Here is a 23305-nt window from a genome sequence, read left to right on the forward strand (position 1 = left end):
ACCCTCAATACAATCGCATCCAGCTGACAAATTACGAGATTAGGGACTTTATTAGACATAATAGCATAGAAGTGGCTGAGTGACTAATTACAAATTAGTGCTCCTGGCCACTGCCCAGCCATCAACTAGGAAACGAAACATCTCATGGTGCGGTACACAGAGTCTATGTGGTACGTCCTTCCGTGTGTGATGGCATCCATCGCAGGGACTGATAACGGTGATCCTGGGGGCCTTCCGTGAAGACGTACAGAAATTCTGTACATTCCCACGTGCCTTCGAACACGCCCGCCCCTAAGGTTTGTCAAACGGAAATGGTTTTCCTGTGATTTTAAGTCACGCACCTCACATTTGTTTGCATCTTTTAGACTGAATGAGCCTTGTGCATAAAATTATACTTGGAGTATAATTACTTCGTCGTGGCTCAAATGGGGACCTAAGGTGGGGGGGGGGGGGCAAACATCATTTTGACCTGTGATAACTAGATATTAGGGATATTTGGAATCATTGAAGTGGCCTTTTTTATATTTTTCGACCAACATAACCGTTACTCGGTGATTTCCTTTGAATCCTACCAATAGTTGGTCTATTCATAGAAGCACTTGTGTTTTAATAAGACTTTTAGGGTTCCCTTTCTTTTTTTTTTTTTTAAATGAGATGTTTTTTTTTTTTTATGTTTATTTTTGAGACAGAGAGAGACAGAGCATCAACAGGGGAGGGGCAGAGAGAGAGGGAGACACAGAATCTGAAACAGGCTCCAGGCTCCGAGCCATCAGCCCAGAGCCCGACGCGGGGCTCGAACTCACGGACCGCGAGATCGTGACCTGGCTGAAGTTGGCCGCTTAACCGACTGAGCCACCCAGGCGCCCCGGGGTTCCCTTTCTTTAACCAAACCTATAGCCTCCTCATGTGGGGATACTGTCCTGAGAGAGTTCTCCCTAACAAAACTGATTATATTTGCACATCTCATGCAGGAAACACGTCTGGTTATCCAGCAAGGAGACATGGTGGTGCTATTTCCTGGCATGTTTCAAGGACAGAAACTCGTGAATGGAATTTCTCTCAATGCAGATAAAATCCAAAGCTGATGGGTCATTTCTGTCTCAGAATCTCAGTCTCCCTCTCTACCCCTCTCTAACTTGCGTTGGCATTCTCGAAAACAAACATTAAAAAAAAAAAAATTATAAAGAAATTAACCTTGGGGCCTCTGGGTGGCTCAGTTAAGCATCCGATTTCAGCTCAGGTCATGATCTCATGGTTCGCAGGTTCAAGCCCCTCATCAGGCTCTTTGCTGACAGCTCAGAGCCTGGATCCTGCTTCAGATTCTGTGTCTCCCTCTCTCTCTGCCCTTCCTCTGTTCACACTCTGTCTTCTCTCTCTCAAAAATAAAAAGACATTAAAAGTTTTTTTAAAAAAAACTAAAGGAGTTTAATGTTCTAAGTGAATTTTTACAATCCACTGTATTCTTATTTTTCTTGAAATAGTTGGTGAAATACGTGTTCACAGTGTGGAGGCACATTTTCCATGCCATTTAATTCACCCACTTGTACAATTCAGTGGTTTTTATCAGGTTACCAAGCCGTGGGACCTCCTTAAGTCAGTTTTAGAACAGGCTCATCACCCCAGTGAGACCCTTCATGCCTAGTTCCTAATCCCCATTCCTATCCCCTGCCTGAGCAGGTTTTTAAGAAGTCACATTTTTTTCTATGTTTCATCCCATTTCTTTGAACCCAGGGCGTATGAATATGGCCCTCAGGGATGTTGACAGTCGTGCAGTTACATCATTCCGCTGCATGACCCTATTATCATTGTCCTAGAAAGACCCAGAACTGAATCGCTGAGGCATGAGGAAATGAATCCTGTGCATGCTGTATGTGCTATGTATCTCCATGACCCCGCTTGGAATGCTCGCCTTGGTCTTCCTTGACACGAAATCACGTAAGCCCTCTTCTGCCTTGGTTGCTGTTTTCTCCTCCTCCTCCTACCTGCTTATTTCCTGAGGAAATGCCTGTGGCCTTCTTTCCTACACTTGGGCCCTTAGGACTGATTTCCCCTTAAGCAAGCCAGCTCACTTGTCAATGAGACTGCCATAATTTGTACGTCTCTGACCGCTATCATTTGAAAAATGGATCATTATTTCAAGAGACACATCTAATAAGAGGGGTAAGGAAAATACAGTGCATATGGGTGCATCACACGGTTGTCAGTTGAACCCAAAACCTGGAATCTGGATATGGGAGCATGCTGGAGAGATTACTTGGGCTAAGAGTTTTCAAGAGCAGCAATCCAAAGTGATGTAATTTGGGAATAGACGACAGGCCCCCAGGCCTGGTGCGGACAATAACTAGTGAGTTCTTACCCACAGATGAGATTGGCACAGATGCCTGGTCTATTGGTAATCTGGGACTTCAGCTATTGGACATCTGTTGGGAGTCTTGCCCGACTAAAAGCTTAATATCTTGTAAACTCTTTTCTTTCTGGAAACTTCATCCCGCAGATAAAATATTGCTCTGAAATTGACTGTGATAAACAAGGAAGAATTGCTTGGTGATGTACAAGTGATCATATCCTTGGGTAGAACAGCCCTCCCTCTTTTAAATGTAATGGTAATAGTAAATGACCGACGTACCTTGGCATGATTCCTGAGGTTTAGAGTCACTTAGACACAAATATAGATGTCCTCTCCTGGCCAGGGACTCTGAAAATGTAATGGCTCACGTGTTAGGATATACTCAAACATGAAAGTCCGCCATTGCACTCACAAAGCCATAAGGGATCCAGAGGATGAGGGAAAGCATACGGAATTGAGGAAACCAGCATGGTGGGAACCCCAGGCTCTGAAAGGGAATATTTGCAAGGTCGGGGAAGAGAGAGAGAATCATGCAACGAATGGCTTACCTTTCTCCTAGAAGGTCAGGAAGACCAAAAATCCAAAACAAACTGATTAGAACACTCTCTTGGTGTCTGGTTCCCAGGTCTCCCTTGACTCAGGTTCCGTGTCCTTGGACGGAACTGCACTCCCTCTGTGTCGCACCGTCAGAAGCATAGAAACTTACCACGTTTAGATCACAAGTCTTAAAATGATGTTGGCAGAGCTCCGTGTCTAGGGGAGAAGCTGTTTCCTTACATTTTCCAGAGGGCACCTGCATTTGGACCCTTGTGTCTCTTCCTCATTTTCTCCACACTGTTCTTTCCCTCCTGGCATCTCCTTCTCTGACTTTGCCTGACCGCCCCCTTCTTATAAAGACCCCTGTGACTGGATCACTAAATTCTCCTCGTGAAACTAATGTGACACTAGAGTTGACAAACTAAAATTTAGATTAAAATTTTAAACATTAAAAAAAGGAAGAGACCCTTGTGATGACATTGGAGTTGGATCATCTCCCCATCTCGAGATCCTTAACATCGTCATGCTTGCACAGTCCCTTTTCATGTAGGGTGACATAGTCACAGGTTCCTGGGGCTAAGAACGTGGCCATCCTTGGGTTCCATTGAGAATAGACTTTGATCAGAGTTTTCTGTGGGCGTATCACTTAGCTGTAAATGTGTTCAGGGGTACATTAATAACAACTGCCATTGCTTGCTAAAATGAGATTATTATATAAGTAATGTCCATGTGTCCACTAACAATCAGTGTGCACATGAGCTTTTCCTGCACTGATTTCATACAATAGAGACATTTTTTCTTGGGTCAATGTTCTTGAGCCAACATCTGTGGATGCAAAGAGAGAGAAAGGTTGACTGCAGAGTAAACAGATTTATTCCATTAATGAATACCAAGCACTATATTTATTAGGATGTTCTTGATGACTGGGCATTAACAAAAACATGAAAAGTTTTGTGCTTGCTTTCTTTCTGTCTCTCTTTTACATACCTCCCTCCTTTATCCATCCTTCCTTCCTTTCCTTCTTCTCTCTTTCTCTCCTTCTCTCCTTCTCTCCTTCTCTACCAGAGCAACTAACTCTGTTCCGTGATCTTTCCTTTCGATGTTTGTTTAATGACTTTTAATGGAGCGTACTTTGGGGGAGTGGGAGCTGTTTTTCTGGAGGCCCAGTGAAGAGAGTTTTGGGTCCTGTGACCTCTCATAATCTTCATGCTCCCATCACCTGTGGCTGGGGCACCTGAGTCTGTTGGTTTTCCCCTGGCCATTGCCTCTGGTATTATTCTTCTGCATCATGACTTTGTCCTTTCTTTGCTGACAGACTTCTCAAGAGTTAGCTCTTTCTGGCAATTGACTTCTGGATTCTTCTCTATTCACTGGCTCTCTGTGGATGGCATAGATGTTCCAACCAGAGTCTCTGAATTCTAAACCCAGCGGGGAATGAAGCAGGAAAAGTCAGTGTTACCGCTTATTAAAATCATTCCTTGACAAGCATAAGGCACTGGAGATTAGTCACCCTTTGCTGTCATGACTGACCAGGGCTCAGCGGGTCCTGGGATGAGGCGAGTGGTGTCAGGTGGACAGCAGAGACCTGGGTTGTGGTGCCCTTTCAGCAGCTCCATGGGTGACATCGGGCAGGCACCCACCCTTCACAGGCTCCATCGACGTCCTTGGATTCTACAGTCAGTCCCTGGGGGGTTGAGCCACGACGCCCATGTTCTCCAAAGCTCCCAGGCTAAAATCTGAGATCCAGTGTCCTGGGTTTACATCTGACCATAAACCCAGGTGTTAATGTAATGAATGATACCGCACTTTTGGGGAGGGTGGGGTTAGGAATCAAGTACGAGGTGATTTATAAAAGTCTTCACATGAGAGAACTGGCATGCACCATAAATTCCCCCAGCCACCCAAGATTGATAATTTTACAGTGAAAGCAAGTAATTATGAATCTGCCTCTAAATCACATTTTAAAACCCGCACTCAAAAGTTGACAAACTGTCCCCATAAGTCAGGCACTACTTACCAGCCTGTTACCAGCAAGCAAAGCCCAGAACTGGTGCTTTTCACAGCTGTCATGTTTGTTTATGCCCTGATTCACCTGTGCCTGTAGAGAAGGGGATGTTTAACGTGCACCGGGGAAGCCCTTCCTCTTGGAGTCAGAAGGCAAGTGTGTGTACCTATCAAAGAATAAGAGACTCTATTCTACGGTAAAAAACACAGAAGTGGTGTTTGGCCATTTGTGTGTTCCGAGTCCTACACACATTAATTCAACATATTATCACATTTACCATAAAATGTTGAGATTATAAGACGGGCCTTCCCAATGCTGGGTCCTCGGGGTGAAATGGAATCCCATCTGTGGATGCTGTGCTCATCGAAACAGCAGTTAATAGGGCGAGGTCGGGCCAAGAAAGGGTAAGGATGAAGAGTCACAGACCGTGGTTTAGGAAGGTAACTGTCCAAGAGGCGTGAACACGAACAACTGAATGATGTGGCCTCAACGAGGACAGGAATCTGCAAAGGTCTGCTGGTGTGCATGGATGCAGGTCTCTGGCCAGAGGCCCATCACCAACAGACCCCCTGCAGACCACGAGCTCACGCAGACATCACGCTGTTTCAGGCTTATTGAGTTACCCCCCTGGGCTTCAAAGCCAGCAGAAGTTTCAGGAACCTTGTTGTCAGGGCTGAGATAGTGTCCTATGAGTTGATGCTGGAGGGATGGCCTCTTAAGAAACAATTATAGGGGCGCCTGGGTGGCGCAGTCGGTTGAGCGTCTGACTTCAGCTCAGGTCATGATCTCGCGGTCCGTGGGTTCGAGCCCCGCATCAGGCTCTGTGCTGACAGCTCGGAGCCTGGAGCCTCCTTCGGATTCTGTGTCTCCCTCTCTCTCTACCCCTCCCCTGCTCATGCTCTGTCTCTCTCTCTCTCTCTCTCTCTCAAAAATGAATAAACTTAAAAAAAACAATTATAATTTATTTTGTCATCTGTTCTGTTTTTTAAGGATCGACTCCACTGTTAATTATAATACTTTCCCCACTTATATCTCATATGAAAGAATGAGCATTAGTATATCCTTTGAAGGTAACTGAAAGGTCTAGACACCGTCAGTAAGGATATGCAGAAGATCATAGATTAAGTAATTGCTAGTGTTTTGCCATACGGGCTTTGTCTGTCCAGCCGGAAAGTTGACGACTGTGTTGGCCTTGCCTTTCATGAGTCAGGTGCCCAGCCGTGCATCTCATAGTGGGGGCCAGAAGCTGTCAGGAGCTCGCCGAAAGGAAGCCAGGTAAAACTTCTCTCTGTGCGTTCGGTGTCTGCCAGGATCCATCACATCCCTCCAGTGCTGGGCTTCCCCTGAGTGAGTTCTATCTCTGTGGCCCCACCATGGGATGGCTAGTCCTTCTCGCGAGGTAACGCTAACCGGAAGCTGCATGCGGGCCCCCGGTACAGCTTTTGGAACTGTGTATCTGACTAGATAGATACACAGATTCTAGCGTTAGCTCTGAGCTTTGACCTCTCCGGTCCTTTTACCTGTAACCCAGGGGGAATGTCTTTTGAGAAATACGACCAGTTACTGGTTGGATGTTGGATAGGAAAGTGCTTTGAACAGCAGCGAATGCCTGTAGGTTGTGTGAGCCCCTTGGGGTGGATTCCTGGATGCTGCTTTCAGAAACAGTAGAAATGGGGCCACCTGTGGCAGCCTGCAGACACGAGAGAAGAAGGTGGGTTTGGGGCAGTGCTAGCTTGCTTTGCGGTTCCCTGCCTCCCTGGGCTCTGCAACTGAGAGCTAGGGACACCCATCCGTTCTTTTTCCCTCTTCTTTTTTTTTTAAATTCCAGTATAGGTAACACAGTGTTGTAGTAATTTCACGTGTACAACGTAATGATTCAGCAGTTCCCTACCTCACATGGTGCTCATCACAGCAGGTGCCCTCCTGAATCCCCATCTCCTATTTCACCCCTCCCTCCACCCACCTCCCCTCTGGTGACCATCAGTATGTTCTCTGTAGTTAAGAGTCTGTTTCTTGGTTTCTCTTTGTCTTTTTTTTTTCTGTCTTTATTTGTTTTGTTTCTTAAATTCTACGTGTGAGTGAAATCATACGGTATTTGTCTTTCTCTGACCGACCTACTTCGTTTAGCCTTATGAACTGTCTAGCTCCGTCCATGTCATTGCAAATGGCAAGAATTTCATTGTTTTTTACGGCCGACTGATACACGATACATGGCTGTGTATAGATACCACAACTTCTTTAACCATCCATCTACTGATAGGTACTTGGGTTGCTCCTATAATTTGACTCTAGTAAATAATGCTGCAGTAAACATAAGGGGGGCATGCGTCTTTTCAAATTAGTGTTTTTGTATTCCTTGGGTAAATACCCACTAGGGGAATTACTGCATCATAAAATTCTATTTTTAATTTTTGGAGGAGCCCCCACACTGTTTTCCACAGTGACCGTGCCAATTTTCATTCCTACCGACACTACAGAAGGGTTCTTTTTTCTCCACATCCTCACCGACACTTGTTGGTTTTGTGTTGACTTTAGCCATTCTGAAAAGTGTAAGGTGATATCTCATTTTGCTTTTGATTTGCATTTCCCTGACGACGAGTGATGTTGAACATCTTTTCATGTGTCTGTTGGCCATCTCTTCAGAGAAATGTCTGTTCGTGTCTTCTGCCCAGTTTTTTAAAGTTGGATTATTTGGTTATCTGTACGTTAAGTTGTATAAATTGTTTATATTTTTTGGATAGTAACCATTGATTGCATATATCATTTATAAATATCTTCTCTCTTTCAGGAGTTTGTCTTTTAGTTTTGTTGGTTGTTTCCTTTACTGTTTAGAAGTTTTTTTGATGTATTCCCAATAGTTTATTTTTCCTTTTGTTTCCCTTGCCTCAGGAGACATAAGTAGAAAAATGTTGCTATGGCCAATGTCAGACAAATTACTGGCAGTGCTTTCTTCTAGGATTTTTATGGTTTCAGGTCTCACATCTAGGTCCTTAATATATTTTGCATTTATTTTTCTGTATGGCTTAAGAATGTGGTCCAGTCTGGGGACACCTGAGTGGCTCAGTCGGTTAAGCATCCAACTTCGGCTCAGGTCATGATCTCACGGTTTGTGGGTTTGAGCCCCACGTTGGGCTCTGTGCTGACAGCTCAGAGCCCAGAGCCTGCTTCAGATTTTGTGTCTCCCTCTCTCTGCTCCTCCCCTACTCACACTGTGTGTGTGTCTCTCTCTCAAAAATAAACAAACATTTAAAAAAAAAAAAAAAAAAAAAAAAGAATGTGGTCCAGTTTCATTCTTTGCATGTAGTTGTCCAGTTTTCCCAACACCATTTGTTGACGAGACTGTCCTTTTCACATTGCGTATTCTTGCCCCCTTTGTTAAAGATTAATTGACCATATAATCATGGATTTATTTCTAGGCTCTCTTTTCAGCTCTGTTGATCCAAGTGTCTGTTTTTGTGCCAGTACCATACTGTTTTGATTACTACAACTTTGTAGTATATCTTGAAATCTAGGATTGTGATGCCTCCAATTTTGTTTTTCTTTTCCAAGATTGCTATGGGCATTCACGGTCTTTTGTGGTTTCATACAAATTTTAGAATTATTTGTTCTAGTTTTGTGAAACATGCTGTTGCTATTTTCATAGGGATTGCATTAAATCTGTAGATTGCTTTGGGTAGCATAGACATTTTAACAGTATTTGTTCTTCCCGTCCATGAGTGTGGAATATCTTTCCATCTGTTTGTTTCATCTTCAGTTTCTTTCATTAATACTGTATAGTTTTTGGAGTACAAGCCTTTCATCTCCTTGTTTAATTCCTAAGTCTTTTATTATTTTTAGTGCATTTATAAATGGGATTGTTTTCTTAAGCAATTGATTTGCTTTTTTCTGATCAATGACCACTCTTACCTTGCTTTTGCCTGAAGAATTGACACACCTTGGGACCATCAGGCTGAGACTGAAGTCCTCTCTCCCATGGTTTTTGAGGGTTTGCCTAGGATTATAGCTTAGTGGGAATATGGGGCTGTTTCATCATATTGTACATGTATTCAGGACTAACGGTCTTATCAGCTCTTGTCTTATGTTGGGTCCCAGGAAATGGTTCTGGGACAAGGTGGGTTTTGGGGGGTGGCGGAGTTCTTAGGATCCACACTTATGAGGATGGTGAGGCAGAGGGAGAAGTTGGGTTGTCATACCCTCGCAACAAGACTTCATCCCGTTTGGGAGGGAGCTCTGGAGCTGGTGTGGCTCTCAGAGTTGTCTCACTTTGCATCAAGGAGGGCACACCTTTGGGACCCAGCCATGGGAATCTCGAGGGATGGGGGATGGCATCGCCTTAGGAAAGACCACTGTCTCTGGCTGAGAGCAGTTCCCAAAGACACATTCAGCTGAGCGCCATCAGTTATCGACACAACCAGCAGCTGGTGGGAAGGGTAACCTCTGTCCTCACTTGATGTCAGAGCCCATGCTATGGCATCTGCCAACGCTCTTGTCTTTACCAATTCCTCAACACCACCTTCTGCTCCTATATGTTCAGAAGATGGTTTTCACTATGGATTTCCAATAGCTTCTTGAAGTCTTTCAGTCAACTTTCTCGGTATTCACACTTGGCTTTCGGTGTTTACTTCTCTACAGAATCTTCTGCTAGCCTATACAAGCAGGTAGGGTTGTCAGCTCATGCACATTTGCCCAGGGCTGTCTCAGTCTGAACACTGGAACTCCTCAGTCCCAGACAGACTGGGAGGATTGATCAGCCTTTGGCAAAGCAATCAGCCAGATTTCCACAACCTGCCTTTCCATTTCTTTACCGTCTTCCCATGCCATCTCCTTTTGAGGCATGGCACAACCAGACGTCTTTAATAACCACACTTCTAGGCTACTGCTGGTGACAAATGCTTTCTCTCCTTCCTCTCACTGCTGCTCACAGGGTGTCTTGAGCTCTTGTTGATGTTTTCCCAGTGCAGTTAAGCCTGATGTCACCACAGAGCCGCCTGGGACTAGCCAGTATCAGAGGCTGGCAGGTTAACATACCACCTGATGCCTCGAGTCAGTTCACATTGGCTTCTGCTGCCAAATACGATAAGAAGTTTACAAAAATTTTGTGGTTTCCAGGGCTTGTATCTCAGAATCAAGGGAGAGGGATGGTGGACATTGATTCCATCCTTAGATCCCTGTTGTGGTTCACAGTCTTATACAACTGAATGGGGAGGGGCAGGAGAGTGATGGACAAATGACCAAGTAAATGACAGTTACGGCGATTGTAGGTAAACAGAGACAGGAAGGGGTAATGAAGCATGCTCATGATTTGTGAAGCCACCAACTCGTCAGCATACAGGTTCACGATAATACAGCACCCGTAACCTCTTGCTCTCAAATCTTCTTGTTCTGTGACTAGAACTCGGATTATAGTGGTGTCTCAAGAGACTTATGTTCATATAACTTTTCAGAGTAATAGCAGAACCATCAGTGGTACATATGTTGTTGCTGTGTACAATTGCTGGAGCAAACTACGTCCCTTATTTTCCTGTCTCTGTGATCATACCCCTTCAGTGATTATTGAACCAGTGCCCTCCAGTTTCTAAACTTCGACACTTGAGATCTTCTCATCCTTTGTGGTGGAGGGCTGGGTGGATGATTCTCTGTGGTAGGGGCTGTATTGCACATTGTAGGATATTTAACAGCGTCTCTGGACTCTACCCACTAGATGCTAGTAGAACCCACCCAATCAGGAGAACCGGAAATGTCTCCAGATACTGCCTAATGACCCCGGTGGGCTGAAATCACTCCTGGCTAAGAACAACTCCACTGCTGTTTTGAGAAATGTCCTCTGACCATGGGCTTTTAGGTTTTCCTGTGCTGTTTTCCTTCTGCAGGTAGGGTTTCTTGTGGCAATACCACTGTGATAGGCATTGTGACTTAATCTCCTTTGACGTGTTTCTTCTTCATTAGTCACCGAGGATAGCAGGCACAAAGTATCAAACACGGGTCAAAGGGTTTCCGTGCTGATGTCTCGGCATCTATTTTCTGTAAATAAGAGGGGTGGGCAACCGAAAGGAAAACACCGACTTGCGTCTTCCCTGTTTCGCGGGGCGGGGGGGGGGGGGGTCATCCAGTTGTTCAAATCCATATCCATATGATCTTTGTCTCGCCAAATAATGTCATGGAGAGTCGGAGGAAGAGATGGCCCTGCGTGGTGGCTCTGTCATCCCAGCAGTGGGAGGTTAAGGATCAATGTTGACAGCACAGCATCCCATTTCCACAAGAATCCAACATGAATGAAATGCCATGCCGGAAGATGCAGGAAGATTGATTACAGTTTCAAATGCCATCTCGGGGGGAAAAAAATAACATTTCTGGGACACTGATTGAACCTGAAAAATTGTTGTTGGAAGCTTAACTTCAGTGAAGCACGATCTATATGTGTGAAGATCTATAGAATAGTGGTTTTTCTCCAATGTGGTGATCTCTTGTGCATATGACGTATCAAGTGGGATGATACTTCATATTTTACAGCATGAACAGTAGACTTATACGTGAATTGTTTTAAGGCATATGGTAGTTTTTGTCTAAATGTCCTCAACTCAAAAAAATAAGTATATTCTTCAGTAGATTCAAAGTCATCTTCATAGAGTGTAGGATTCTATACCAGAAGTTGAAACACTTTTCCTACCGAGGGCCCGATAGTGAACATTTTCAGCATCGCAGGCCAGACAATCTCTTGTGTAGCTACTAAACTCTGTGCCATAGCACAGAAGCAGCCACAGATTATAAGGAAGCGAATGCATGTGTCTGTGTTCTAATATCCTTTCATTGTGGACTCTGAAATGTCAATTTAATATACTCTTCACGTTGTGCAAAACATTCTTTTCTCAACCATGTAAGAATGTGAATAACATTCTTGTTTTGCTACAAAAACAGGTGGGGGACAGTCCTGCGAGCTGCAGTTTGCAATCCAAGTGCTATTTGGAAAATATTTATTGACAGCTTACTACGGCACATGAATGGCCTCTGCTGTCTTGATCCTTAGAGGCTGTGGGACGGACAGATACCAAATAAAAAGAAACCACGTATATAAGTTATTGGAAATAGTGATAAATGCTCTTCAAGGGAAACAAGATACTATGACGGTGAAGCATGGAGGGATCTATTTGCTTTGTATTGGTATTCAGGGGGGGCTTCTCTGAGGCGGTGGCTAGTCAGCTGTGACTTGTAGCTAACCAGGGTTTGGGCAGAGAGTGGAAAGAAGAAACGTGCGGGAAGGGAGATCCTCCCATCAGGAAAGAGCATGTTCCCCTGCAGTTTTTCAGCATGTGCTCATTCAGTGTCTGACTCTTCTTCCTCTGAATGAATTCACAGGATGAGCCTGATGCCCCTCATCCGTGTCTGCTGAGGGCCCCTCACATCAGTGTGCCCGCACATGATGCTGTCAGGAAGCTCAGATGCTTGAGGACAACTACCCAAGACGGTCTTCCGTTGCTACAGGGTGAGTATAAGAGGTGCCCGCATACGTCCCTTCCTTCCAATGGATCACTGCCTGTTCACAAAGTGCTTGCCTCACCCTGCGCATTGGTAAATCATGCCTGAGTACCTGGTGACTTTAAAATGGTGTTGTGCAGGGTCTGACATGCTGGGGGCAACGGGAATGTGGAGCCCGCCTGGCCCTTTTGTTCAGAAGGGACTTTTCCCACGAGAGGTCACATTTGCCAAAGGGCGGCATCCAGGGGTCACATGTGCTTTCTTGGAGAAAAGCGGTACCGCCAAAGAGGGCAGGGTGCACTGATAGGAGAAATACCCGTGATGGAGGGGAGGGAGGAAGGGGGAAGGAAAGAGCACCTCGCGGAGGGTGTAGCTTGATGACACACTGCCATTATGATGTCAAGACAGGCACCGCGAGGCAGTCAGAGCCCATCCCTGTCCCCCGTAGCAGCAGGCTCGGAGAAGTCTGCATGGAGATGCTTTCCAAGAAGATACGGGTTCACATTGGTGTGGGAAGGCTCCCAAAGATGGAACTGAGTCGTGGGGTCAGAGGTCCCTGGGATTCGGATCCCAGCTCTCCGCCCGCTGGCCTCATGTTCTCAGGAAGCTGATTAAGGACTCTGTGCCCAGGTCTCCTCTTGTAAAATGGGGGTGCCAAGGACAGGTTCCAAGGGTGACTGAAGAGTGAAGGATGATGTTTTGGGGGGTACAGCTATGGTGAATACTGGGATGACGCTGCCAGCCAAGGTGGGAGGTGTTGCTGACTATGAGTCTGGAGTTCTCTCTTGTCCAGGAAGAGGGTGGATGCAGAATTGAATATGAGAGAGGCTAATGTCCAGGAGGAGATCAGAGCCCCAAACGGGTTTCATCTCTGGATTGATTGAGCTCACAAGATATTAGCAAACAGTCTGGGTGGGGGTGGGGAGGTAGGGTGGGCAAGTGGTGTTTGTGATCAAAGGATATTGGCACCAGAGGGAAAGTAATTTCCTGCAGGTGATACAAGTTACTTTAGATCCCAGTCCAATATCTTGCTAGCTCACCTCGGGCACTTTCGCCCCGTGGTGGCGGCTTTCTGCCCTAAGCTGTTCTCTAACCCATTTATGTAAGTAGAACCTACTTCCCCACAAGTAGGCCCTGAATAGATCTCCAGAACTCCAGTTTGGACCATTGCATTGCTGATGACAGGCAGGCAGTTCTCCAGTGGACCGGTTTTGCCCCCGGGGGTGGGAATCCGACACATCTGGAGGCATTCTTGGTGTCGTAACTCTGGAGGAGCTTTGCTGTTGGGATCTGGTGGGTGGAAGTCAGAGGTTCTGCTGACAGCACATAGGACAACACCCCCGCAGACTCAGACCCAGCCCCGAGCGTCAGCACTGCAGAACTGGACAATCCCTCCTTGTTCGGTCTTCTCTTTTTCCTTCGTGGAATATTCAGCGGTCTTTTACTCTGAGGGATCTGCGGTAGAATAAGAATTAAAGAGAACAAAAAGAGAAAGACGTTTTAGGATTTTTTTTTTCTCTATTAAATTGAAACCGCACAGCAGACGATTCTCCTACCGCAGGAAACGTCCATGGAGGCTTAAATCCTTGGCTTATATTCGTGCTTAATGCTTAGCAGCTTAACAGAGTTATTTTCTATTGTGATTTCTGTAATTTGTTCCTTAAAAGGCTCGTTTGTTCCTTCTCTCCAGTTCAGACACAGACTTTTCGGGGGTTTTAAAGAATAATTTATTTTCTAAACTTATTGTTAATGCAGGAGCTGGCTTGGAGTTCTGACATAGCTTTCAAAGCCTTAAGCACCTGCTAAGTAGAGTTTTATTTTTATTCCCCTAGAAACCAACTGAATGTTTTGCAGGGAAATACTTTGAGTACTTTTTTTTTTTTTTTTTTTTTTTTTTTTTTTTTGTCATTTTAGTCTAGAGGGGACATTGACATTCTTTGGACCCAGCAACAAGAGCTCAGAAAAAATTGACAGACTCAGTAAGCTAATGAAAAGTATGCAGCTGAAAAGGCTCATGATTAATTCATGATAAACTAATATGGCATTCATTATTCTTCCTTAATGTTCTGATGTAAAGTGGGAGTCTTTCAGTGGGGGCTAAAATATCTGTTCCTAAATACCTAATAACAATATCCATTATGTCTTACCAACATAAAGCCATCCTCATGGGGTATTTTAATGTACTTCACAATTTAAATTCAGGGTTCTTGAGTACAGCATATTAAACTTTTCCCCTCTCCCTAAGTGGATTGGCGATAATCAAGAAAATACTTTTATATAAGATATTCCTCCGTTTTCTCCTCCAAAAAAAAGGCTGACTGAAAGTAAAATAAAGTTTGCCTATGAAACTGAAAAAATTTCCTTTTTATGACACCTCTTGGTATTTGACAAGAACTGCCAGCAATCTCTTGATTTATTCTGTTTAAATATATACTAGGATAGTAATTTTTTTTAATCCTTTGATGATAACGAACACATTTTTCAAGGGGATTGTAAATCCTTAGGATATTTTGTGGCAGCAAACACCCATGATAACAAGCACATTCTGGGGTCAAGATAATCCCAACCCCCCAAAAATTATGTTGATTGTGTTTTGTGTCTCAGAGATAATGAATGAGGGAAGGTTCATTATCAGACACATTGTGAGAGAACACAAAACAATCTGGAGATTGTACCGTTGACCAAGGGATCATGGATAGCGGGGCACTTTGGTGTCACATTCCTCCTGATAGCAGGCAGCGAGAACAGAAAATAACCCGTGTAATGTCCCTACCAAAAGCTTTCAACTGGAATCCGTTCACAAGGAAACGAGCAGACAAATCCAGAATGTAGCACGTTGTCAAGGACAATTGACCTGGATTCTTCCAAAATAATCAGTGTCATGGGAAGCACAGAAAGGTCAGGGACAGTTCCAGATTTAAGAAGATGAAGAGGGGCACCTGGGTGGCTCAGTCAGTGAAGCATCTGACTCTTGATTTCGGCTCAGGTCATGATCTCACGGTTCGGGCGTTCGAGCCCCGTGTCAAGCCCTGTGCTGACAGTGTAGAGCCTGCGTGGGATTCTCTCTCTCTTCCGGTCTCTCTCTGCTTCTCCTCCACTCATGGACACAAGCACATGCACTTGCTCTCTGTCTAAATAAATAAACTTTCAAAAAGAAAAATAATAAAAAGATGAAGAAACACGATGACAGTACCTGAATGTGGAGAGGGTCCTGGACGGGGGAAAGAAGAAGCAGATGGTACAATTATTTGGGGGCTGTCTGGGCGGTGAGTTGATTGACTCAGTGTTAGTCTGCACAGTTGTTCTTGTGGTGTTGTGTTTATGGAGGAGGTGTCCTTATTCTGAGACACCCACGTGGAACTTTCTAGAGGGTCAAGAGTTATCCTCTGTGCAGCTTGCTTTGAAACATCATGAGATGAATACAAGTACATTTCTTATCCTTTCTTAATTTTCTGGTGTAGAACGAAAATGTGTGCACATACGTATGTGTGTGTATACATGCACGGGTACACAGAGGCAGAAAGCAAGCAGCTGTGGCAAAATAGAGACAGTAAACCTAAGTGAAGTAGGATACGTGCATTCGTGTGTATGCTTTCAACTTTTGTGTGTGTGCTTTCGACTGTTCTGTGAGTTTGGAAGTTTTCAAAAGTGACTTTGGGGGAAAACAGGTTATAAAGTTTTATTTTCCTTCTCCTGTTGGAGATGTTTTGGTTCCACTGATGGTGTGTTTAAAATTTTGTACAGGACCAGTTTGTTTTTTAAGTTTTTTAAAATTTATTTTGAGAGAGAGAGAGAAAACAGAGTGGAAGAGACAGAGGGAGAAAGAGAATCTCAAGCAGGGTCTGAGCTGTCAGCATGAACCCTGATGCGGGGCTCAAACCAACAAACTGTGAGACCATGACTTGAGCTGAAGTCGGATGCTCAAGTGACTGAGTCACCCAGGTGCCCCAGTGTTTATGTATTTTTGAGACACAGAGACAGAGTGAGAATGGGGGAGGGGCAGAGAGAGAGGGAGACACAGAATCTGTAGCAGGCTCCAGGCTCTGAGCTGTCAGCAGGGAGCCCAACATGGGGCTCGAACTCATGGACCTCAAGATCATGACCTGAGCTGAAGTTGGAGGCTCACCAGACTGAGTCCCCAGGCGCCCCTCTTTGGTAATTCTTGTGCCACCTTGCAAACTTCCTGGGCCCCGCCCCTTTTCCCAGACAGGATCCACATGGAGCTTGATCACTACTGCATTCTGTCCCAGAAGTTGGGTCAGGATGTGTATGCATACTGGTCTGCTTTATACCTCCAGTTCTGCCTTTGTGGGTGCATGGTCTGCCGAGGCAGAGTTTAGGCAGGTGCTGAGGGTCTGTACATCTTTCGCCAGAGCAGGACGGTCAGAGCCCATCCAGCTCCTTGTTGGTAAGCACAGTCTGGCTTCAGAATTTAGAGCCAAAACTTTATCGTACATTTTTAAAAAGCACATGTCATAATACCTGAGGAATAAAACACTCCAGTTTTAGAACACATCTACAGACAGTCTCCAGCCAAATACTCAATTTGCAATCATTACATCCATTCTAGTGAAAACACGTCAAACGTGGGACCCCATATGCAGTGCTGGGCACACCGTTCCCATTGGAACTGTAAGGCTCCTCAGGCTGTGACCCAGAACCTTCTTCAAGCCTGGGGGAATGGTGCAACTTGATTCTACTCACTTCCCGCAAAGCAACACTGACTTTCACATATGTTGGACTTGTTTTGTTTAATGTTCATTTGTTTTTGAGAGACAGAGAGACAGAGCGTGAGCACAGAGAGAGGGAGACACAGAATCCGAAGCAGGCTCCAGGCTCTGAGCAGTCAGCACACAGCCCCACGCAGGGCTGGAACCCACAAACTGTGAGATCACGACCTGAGCCAAAGGCACACAGTCGACTGACTGAGCCACCCAGGCACCCCCACATGTGTTGGACTTTCTTATGGACAGAAGATGCTTTGACTCACAACAGTGGTAACTGCTGATTTCTCTTCCTGTGCTGTGTTATAACCGAGGACCTCTGATGCCGAGAAATGTGTGATAATTTACATAAATACGACATGGGTCTCGGGTGGCTCCTCCAGTGGCCTCCTGGGTGGCTTGGTCGGTTACGCATCAGACTTCGGTGTAGGTCATGATCTCGTGGTTCATGAGTTCGAACCCCACATCGGGCTTTCTGCTGTCAGCACAGAACCTGCTTCAGATCCTCGGTCCCCCCACTCTCTGCGGCTCCTCCTCTACCCCCCCCACCTCAAAATAAATAAATACACTTAAAAAAAAAAAGACGAGATGGGTCCATCCGTGGCCTCAGCTGTGTCTTAGGCACAGTTCCATTAGCATTACTGTCTGGCCATGGGGAGTGAGCACAACACCAGGGCCACATGCATTACTTTGGAGGACGTGACATTTAGACGCAGAATCTTCTCATGCTAATAGATCAGCAATCTCTGTGCATTGCTTCTGAGGTGACCCTTGTCTGTCCATCCACACGTCGGGCCGAGCCATCCCCCCTCACACGCGTGTATCACGCCGGCCTCCTGATGGTCTGTGTGCACCATCAGCAGTGAGAGGTGCCTTCTCAACACCTAGACGTGATGCTGCCTCTGACCCTGTTGGAGCTCTCCAGTGGCTCAGGGCAGACAGGGTTCTGGAACCAGGGCTGGGAGGGAGGGTGTCCATGATGGGACTCCTACCGACCTTGCTTTCCCCAGGGATCTGCCCCTTCCACCCGCTTGCTCTCTCTGCGCCCTGCAGACACGTTGCATTATAAAGTGCTCTTGAGTCAGGCGCTTGTTTCTTCCTCCTAAGGTCAACCCCCCCCCACCCCCCCCGGACCAGCAAACTTCTGGCGGTGGCCCTCTAGCTACGTGATGTCCCCCCTCTCCGCTCCAGACACTCGTGCCCCATGTGGAGCAGTAGTCCCTCTCGGATGGGATCAGTGGCACGGTCTCGATGCTTTGAGTCACGTCTGTCTCCGCAGACACATCGCAGGTTCTCTGAGGGCAGGAAACCCACGATGCTCCCTGCCGTGTTGTTGATGCTGCAGGCTGCCTTGTTGCTGTTTAGGAAATAACTACTTATTGAAGACATGAGTGAAAAAAGACGGTTCTGGGATGACTGGGTGGCTCAGGTGGTCGAGCATCTGACTCTTGATTTTAGCTCAGGTCATCATCTCACGGTTTGTGGGTTCAACCCCACGTTGGGATCTGTGCTGACAGTGTGGAGCCTGCTCGGGATTCTCTCTCTCCCTCTCTCTCTGCCCCTCACCAGCTCACTCTCTCTCTCTCTCTCCCTCTCAAATACATAAACTTTTTTAAAAAAGAAAAAAAAAAAGATAGTTCTGATGTCATATCCATTTTAAATTATGTTCCTTGGATTTCAGTCAAATAAGGTTACTTGCAAAAAAAACAAAACAAAACAAAAATCATCACCTTTCCGATACAGTTTGGCCTCTAACTTACCCCAGTGGAGAAAAGAGTCTTTAACTGGGTCTGGGGCGGTTCAAGCTTCCTCTTTGCCAAATATGACAGAGGCTAACACCTGTTAAAGATGATCTCCAACGAACCTAGGCAGGATCCCTTAGAGGAGTGAACACATACCACTCCTGGAGGAAGCATGTAACTTTTTTTCTTGAGGCAAAATTTTAAATTAAGGTCCCTGAATTTTCTGCCATGTTGCACCCCATGTGCTTTCATTGTGTAGCTGACAACAGTGAGGAAGTGTGGCAGTCACTTCATCTACGCTGCATGTGGGGTGTTCTGTTGTGATGGTCTTCTTTGCCTTTGAAAAGTTCCTGGGGCGCTTGGGTGGTCAGTTGGTTAAATGCTGGACTTTGGCTCAGACCATGATCTCGTGGTTTGTGGGTTCAAGCCCCCTGTTGGGTTCTGTGCTCACAGCTCAGAGCCTGGAGCCTGCTTTGGATTCTGTGTCTCCCTTTCTCTCTGTCCCTGCCCCACGTGTGCGTGCTCGCTCTCTCTCTCAAAAATAAATAAACATTAAAAAATAATAAAAAGCTATTAAACTCTCCACTTTCGGAGTGACTTCCGTAGAAAGTCGACTACAATACAGTTTCAAGTATGAAATACGATATTATTTGAAGTCAGGAAGTAATCCATACCTCAATTTCACATTCTTTGTCATCTGTCCGTATAAAATGTTGAAAGACAGTAATAAAGTGCTTATAATTAGATTGATTTTATAATGGAGAGGCACAGCCCTCTAATTTTAAAACAATAATCAGTCGATGACGAGCAGTCTGTGTAATACTATTTCTACCTATACTGTTTCACTTGAGATCTTTTCATTAAATCTGTACTGTACTCCTATATGACTTTATATCCATTGGTTTAGTAAAATCAACTCTGAGTGGTGCCTGGATGGCTCAGTTGGTTGAACATCTCACTGTGGTATCAGATCATGGTCTCATGGTTCCTGAGTTGTGGCCCCACATCAGGCTTACTGCTGTCAGCACAGAGCCTTCTCATGATCCTCTGTCCCCCTGTCTCTGCCCCTTCTCTGCTCGTGCTCTCTCTGAAAGATGAATAAACATTAATAAATTAAAACAAGATAAACTCGGAATATGACAGCAGAATGGAAATTTGCCCTCGAATATCATGGTTTCCTAATATCTGTCTTTTGTAACTTCACATGTGCATTCTGTCTTTGAATTCTACCGTTTTATAACCACACGTCAGTCTGTGGGAGTCCTTAGATTTTTGCAGTCTGTTTCCAGACTCTGGGGGGATTTGCTGAATGTGTTTAATTATGTAACGTTTCGTACTGGATGAATGGGGAGCCGGTTGGGTTTAGTTGTCTGTCACGTTTATTTATTTCAATATCTAATATTCAGGGTAGGGTTTGATCAGGTGCATGGCTAATGTATACTCCCAAGAGTGGGTCAGATGTCATCTCCTTGATTAGTTATGTTCTTTGTTTTGTAAGACAGGCGTCAAACTAGTTATTCTGAGGGTAGGAAACCTCATCTGCAGAATAAATTTGCCTCGGAAGGACATTTGGCTTTACTAGAAATGGAAAATTTCCTCCTAAGGTCCTTAGCTTATGACCTTACCATCCAAGTGTAAAGATAAGTGTGTTAAGCATGTTTAATAATGCTGAACATCATAGCGATAACTAAAAGCAATTTTGATTTCCTGTTCAGATGGAGTTCACATTTCGAGTATCAGAGAACTTTGTGAACTTCAATTTTCTTTTTTCTTTCTTTCTTTCTTTTTTTTTTTTTTTTGAATACTAATGATCTTTCAAATATTATTCTGGGTCATCTTCATTAGGAGGGTCAAAAACTGTGGATTAGTCTCCAAGGGCTTGTTTTCTTGTTACTAATTTGAAAATATTATTTCAGTAACAGTTTTTTTCTCATCAGCGTTCTTTCATAACATTGGAAAGCATGAAGGAGCCGTGAGGTAACTCCCTCAAGAAAATTTTTTGCCAGACTTGCAGGAAGTGTCCAAGTTGTATGCAGTGAGTCTAGACTCTCAAATCTTGAGTTATCTTATGGCGTGTGTGGTATAGAAAAGCAACGTGTCGGCCGTCCATGTCTCACTGCTGTCATTAACAGACTTCCCTTCTTTTTCCTCCTGTCTCTGGATGTTTGTTGGGTCCAACATGGAAAATGGTGGGAAAAGATGGGGAGAGAGAGGAAGGGCGGTAAACTTGTTTTTGTTTGTTTGTTTGTTTTTACGTAATGATGGCAATGACTCTCCAAGAACGAGAATGGATCCGTAGCGCCCTGGCGAGCGCATTTCCCTGGTGCTGAGTCTGGTAGTGTGAGCTTCCATGGACCCACACCAAGAACAAAAGTTCTAGAAGAGTCTGCAGCCCGTTACCTGCACACACCTGCAGCTCCGCACCTCTTAGCCTCCCATCATCTCAACCACTTTGCTCCTTTTCCCCCCAGCACCCCCATTTCTGCTGCCGCTCCTTTGTGGTTTCCGTGTTCAGAATGTTCTAGAAGGGACGCATTTGCGGTGAAGTGCTCTGAGTCAACAACAAAGATACTCCTAATTTAAGAATGTTCTGAACATAGAAACCCAAACCTGTTTTGTCTTCTACTTAGCCTCTCTCTCTCTCTCTCTTTCTCTTTCTGTCATACACACATACGGAGACATTTTCAGGCAGAGTTAAGGTTCACTGAGTCATTGTTTATAGCTGCAGACTGAAGGCATCAGCCTCTTCACGTCCTGGGAAGGATGGATGTCACATTCCATCCTTGTGTCCATTCTGGATGTGCTGCGGGAGGATGCGTTTTTCTCGGTAGTGATCTACCCACAAGTTGCTGGTCCTTGTGGTTTGCGGGGGTTTGGGGGTACCCCCAGCTTAAGGGAGCTGTCCTGGAGGTTTGGTGCACTTATCTTGGGACACTGACGTGGATGCTATTCATCCTGCCATATGGGCTGCGGGGCCATGGAACCAGCCATGATAAGAGAGCAGACAAGAGTTTGGAGACTGAACGTGAGGTCTCCAGGCTCCGGGCTTGTGGTGTTCTGTGGAGTCCTGACTGTTGCTTCACAGGTTTCAAACTCACAGTGTCTTCAATATGAAACAGTCACTGTGCCTTTTCTCTCTCTCTCTCTCTCTCTCTCTCTCTCTCTCTCTCTCTCGTCATTAGACACTTTGGTGGTGGTTTTCTTTCTTCCCAGCAACACATACCCAAAAGATGGTGACAAAGACAGGCGAAGGTTGCAAAGCTATGCCAGATACAAGCATATTAGACCTGTGGTTTTAGACCTTCAGCATTTCAGACACAGTGCTGTTGCAAGCAGAACTTTCTTCCACAAGGGAAAAACTCCAGAGATGCGAAATCTGTGTTAATTCAATTCTCTGCAGTGAGTGTGTATTAAGCATTTACCATGTGCTTGTGTGGAAAGAATAAGCACTTAAAAAGATTTCTCTAAAAAGAGAATCTTGCCTGACAAGGGCCAGCTGCACAGCCTTAGAACGTCATGATTTAAAAATCAGAGCTCATCACATTGAGGTTGTCTCAATTAGGGTCTCTTCAGGCTTACTGGAAGCATAGATTCATTGTCTTTTTACTCCCATTAGTGCAAATTATCATATTTGAGGCGTTTTATAAATTTAATTGTGACATTGTATCCATCGGCACAAAGGCAGTATGATTGAGTTGCACTCTGTGGACTTTTTTTTTTCTGATTATAAAAATAAGTAGAACGCTTTGATAAACACAAGAATACATTTAAAAATTATCTAAAAACCCCTGCTTGGTCCCACTCACTCAAAACTGATTATAAATGAAGTTTTATCATTTTTCTCTACAAGTAAATACATGCATAAACCATACATATCCATGTAGTAATATGAATAGTTGTTTGTTTTGTTTTTTTAATTGTGATCATGCTGCCATGGGGCGCCTGGGTGGCTCAGTCAGTTGAGTGTCTGACTCTTGATTTCGGTTCAGGTCACGATCTCACAGTTGGTGAGTTTGAGCCCAACACCAGACTCTGTACTGACAGCATGGAGCCTGCTTAAGATTCTCTCTCTCCCACTCTGTCTCTCTCTGCCCCTCTCCTGCTCGTGCACACTCTCTCTCAACATTAATAAATAAACATTTTTTAAAAATTTGTGATCATGCTGCCTTTGTTTAATGTCAAGCTCTGCCTTTTCCACCCTAATGTTACACTGTAAAGTTTTCCTTCATGACAAGATATTCTTCAAAACTCAAGAATTTTAAGGGCTGTGTAATGTTTTACTGTGTCACTTATTTGTCTTCCCCCCCATGCTTGTACCTTCACACATTTCTGAGGTTGATAGGAATGTGTTCTTGAATGGCATGCGTGCCTCCCTCAGTATTTTCATAAGAGAAATTTGTAGAAACAGAAGTGCTGATTCAAAGAATGGGACGCCATTGAGATGCTTGATCTCCATTGTCAGATATGTTCCCGAAAG

The 23305-nt window shown here is 44.8% G+C and overlaps 1 protein-coding gene across 3 annotated transcripts in view; it reads left to right on the plus strand.

Annotated features, from left to right (window-relative positions):
- The window catches only part of STS (steroid sulfatase), a 158123-nt gene that overhangs the window by 26128 nt on the left and 108690 nt on the right, over window positions 1-23305 (plus strand). For all 3 annotated transcript variants that reach the window (XM_058714422.1, XM_058714423.1, XM_058714425.1), the window contains exon 2: window positions 12243-12369. In XM_058714422.1, the coding sequence (XP_058570405.1) occupies window positions 12326-12369 (44 nt within the window). In that variant the 5' untranslated portion in view covers window positions 12243-12325. The remainder of the gene's footprint in view (window positions 1-12242; window positions 12370-23305) is intronic.

Source organism: Neofelis nebulosa, chromosome X, assembly GCF_028018385.1.
Source record: "Neofelis nebulosa isolate mNeoNeb1 chromosome X, mNeoNeb1.pri, whole genome shotgun sequence".
Lineage (NCBI taxonomy): Eukaryota > Metazoa > Chordata > Mammalia > Carnivora > Felidae > Neofelis > Neofelis nebulosa.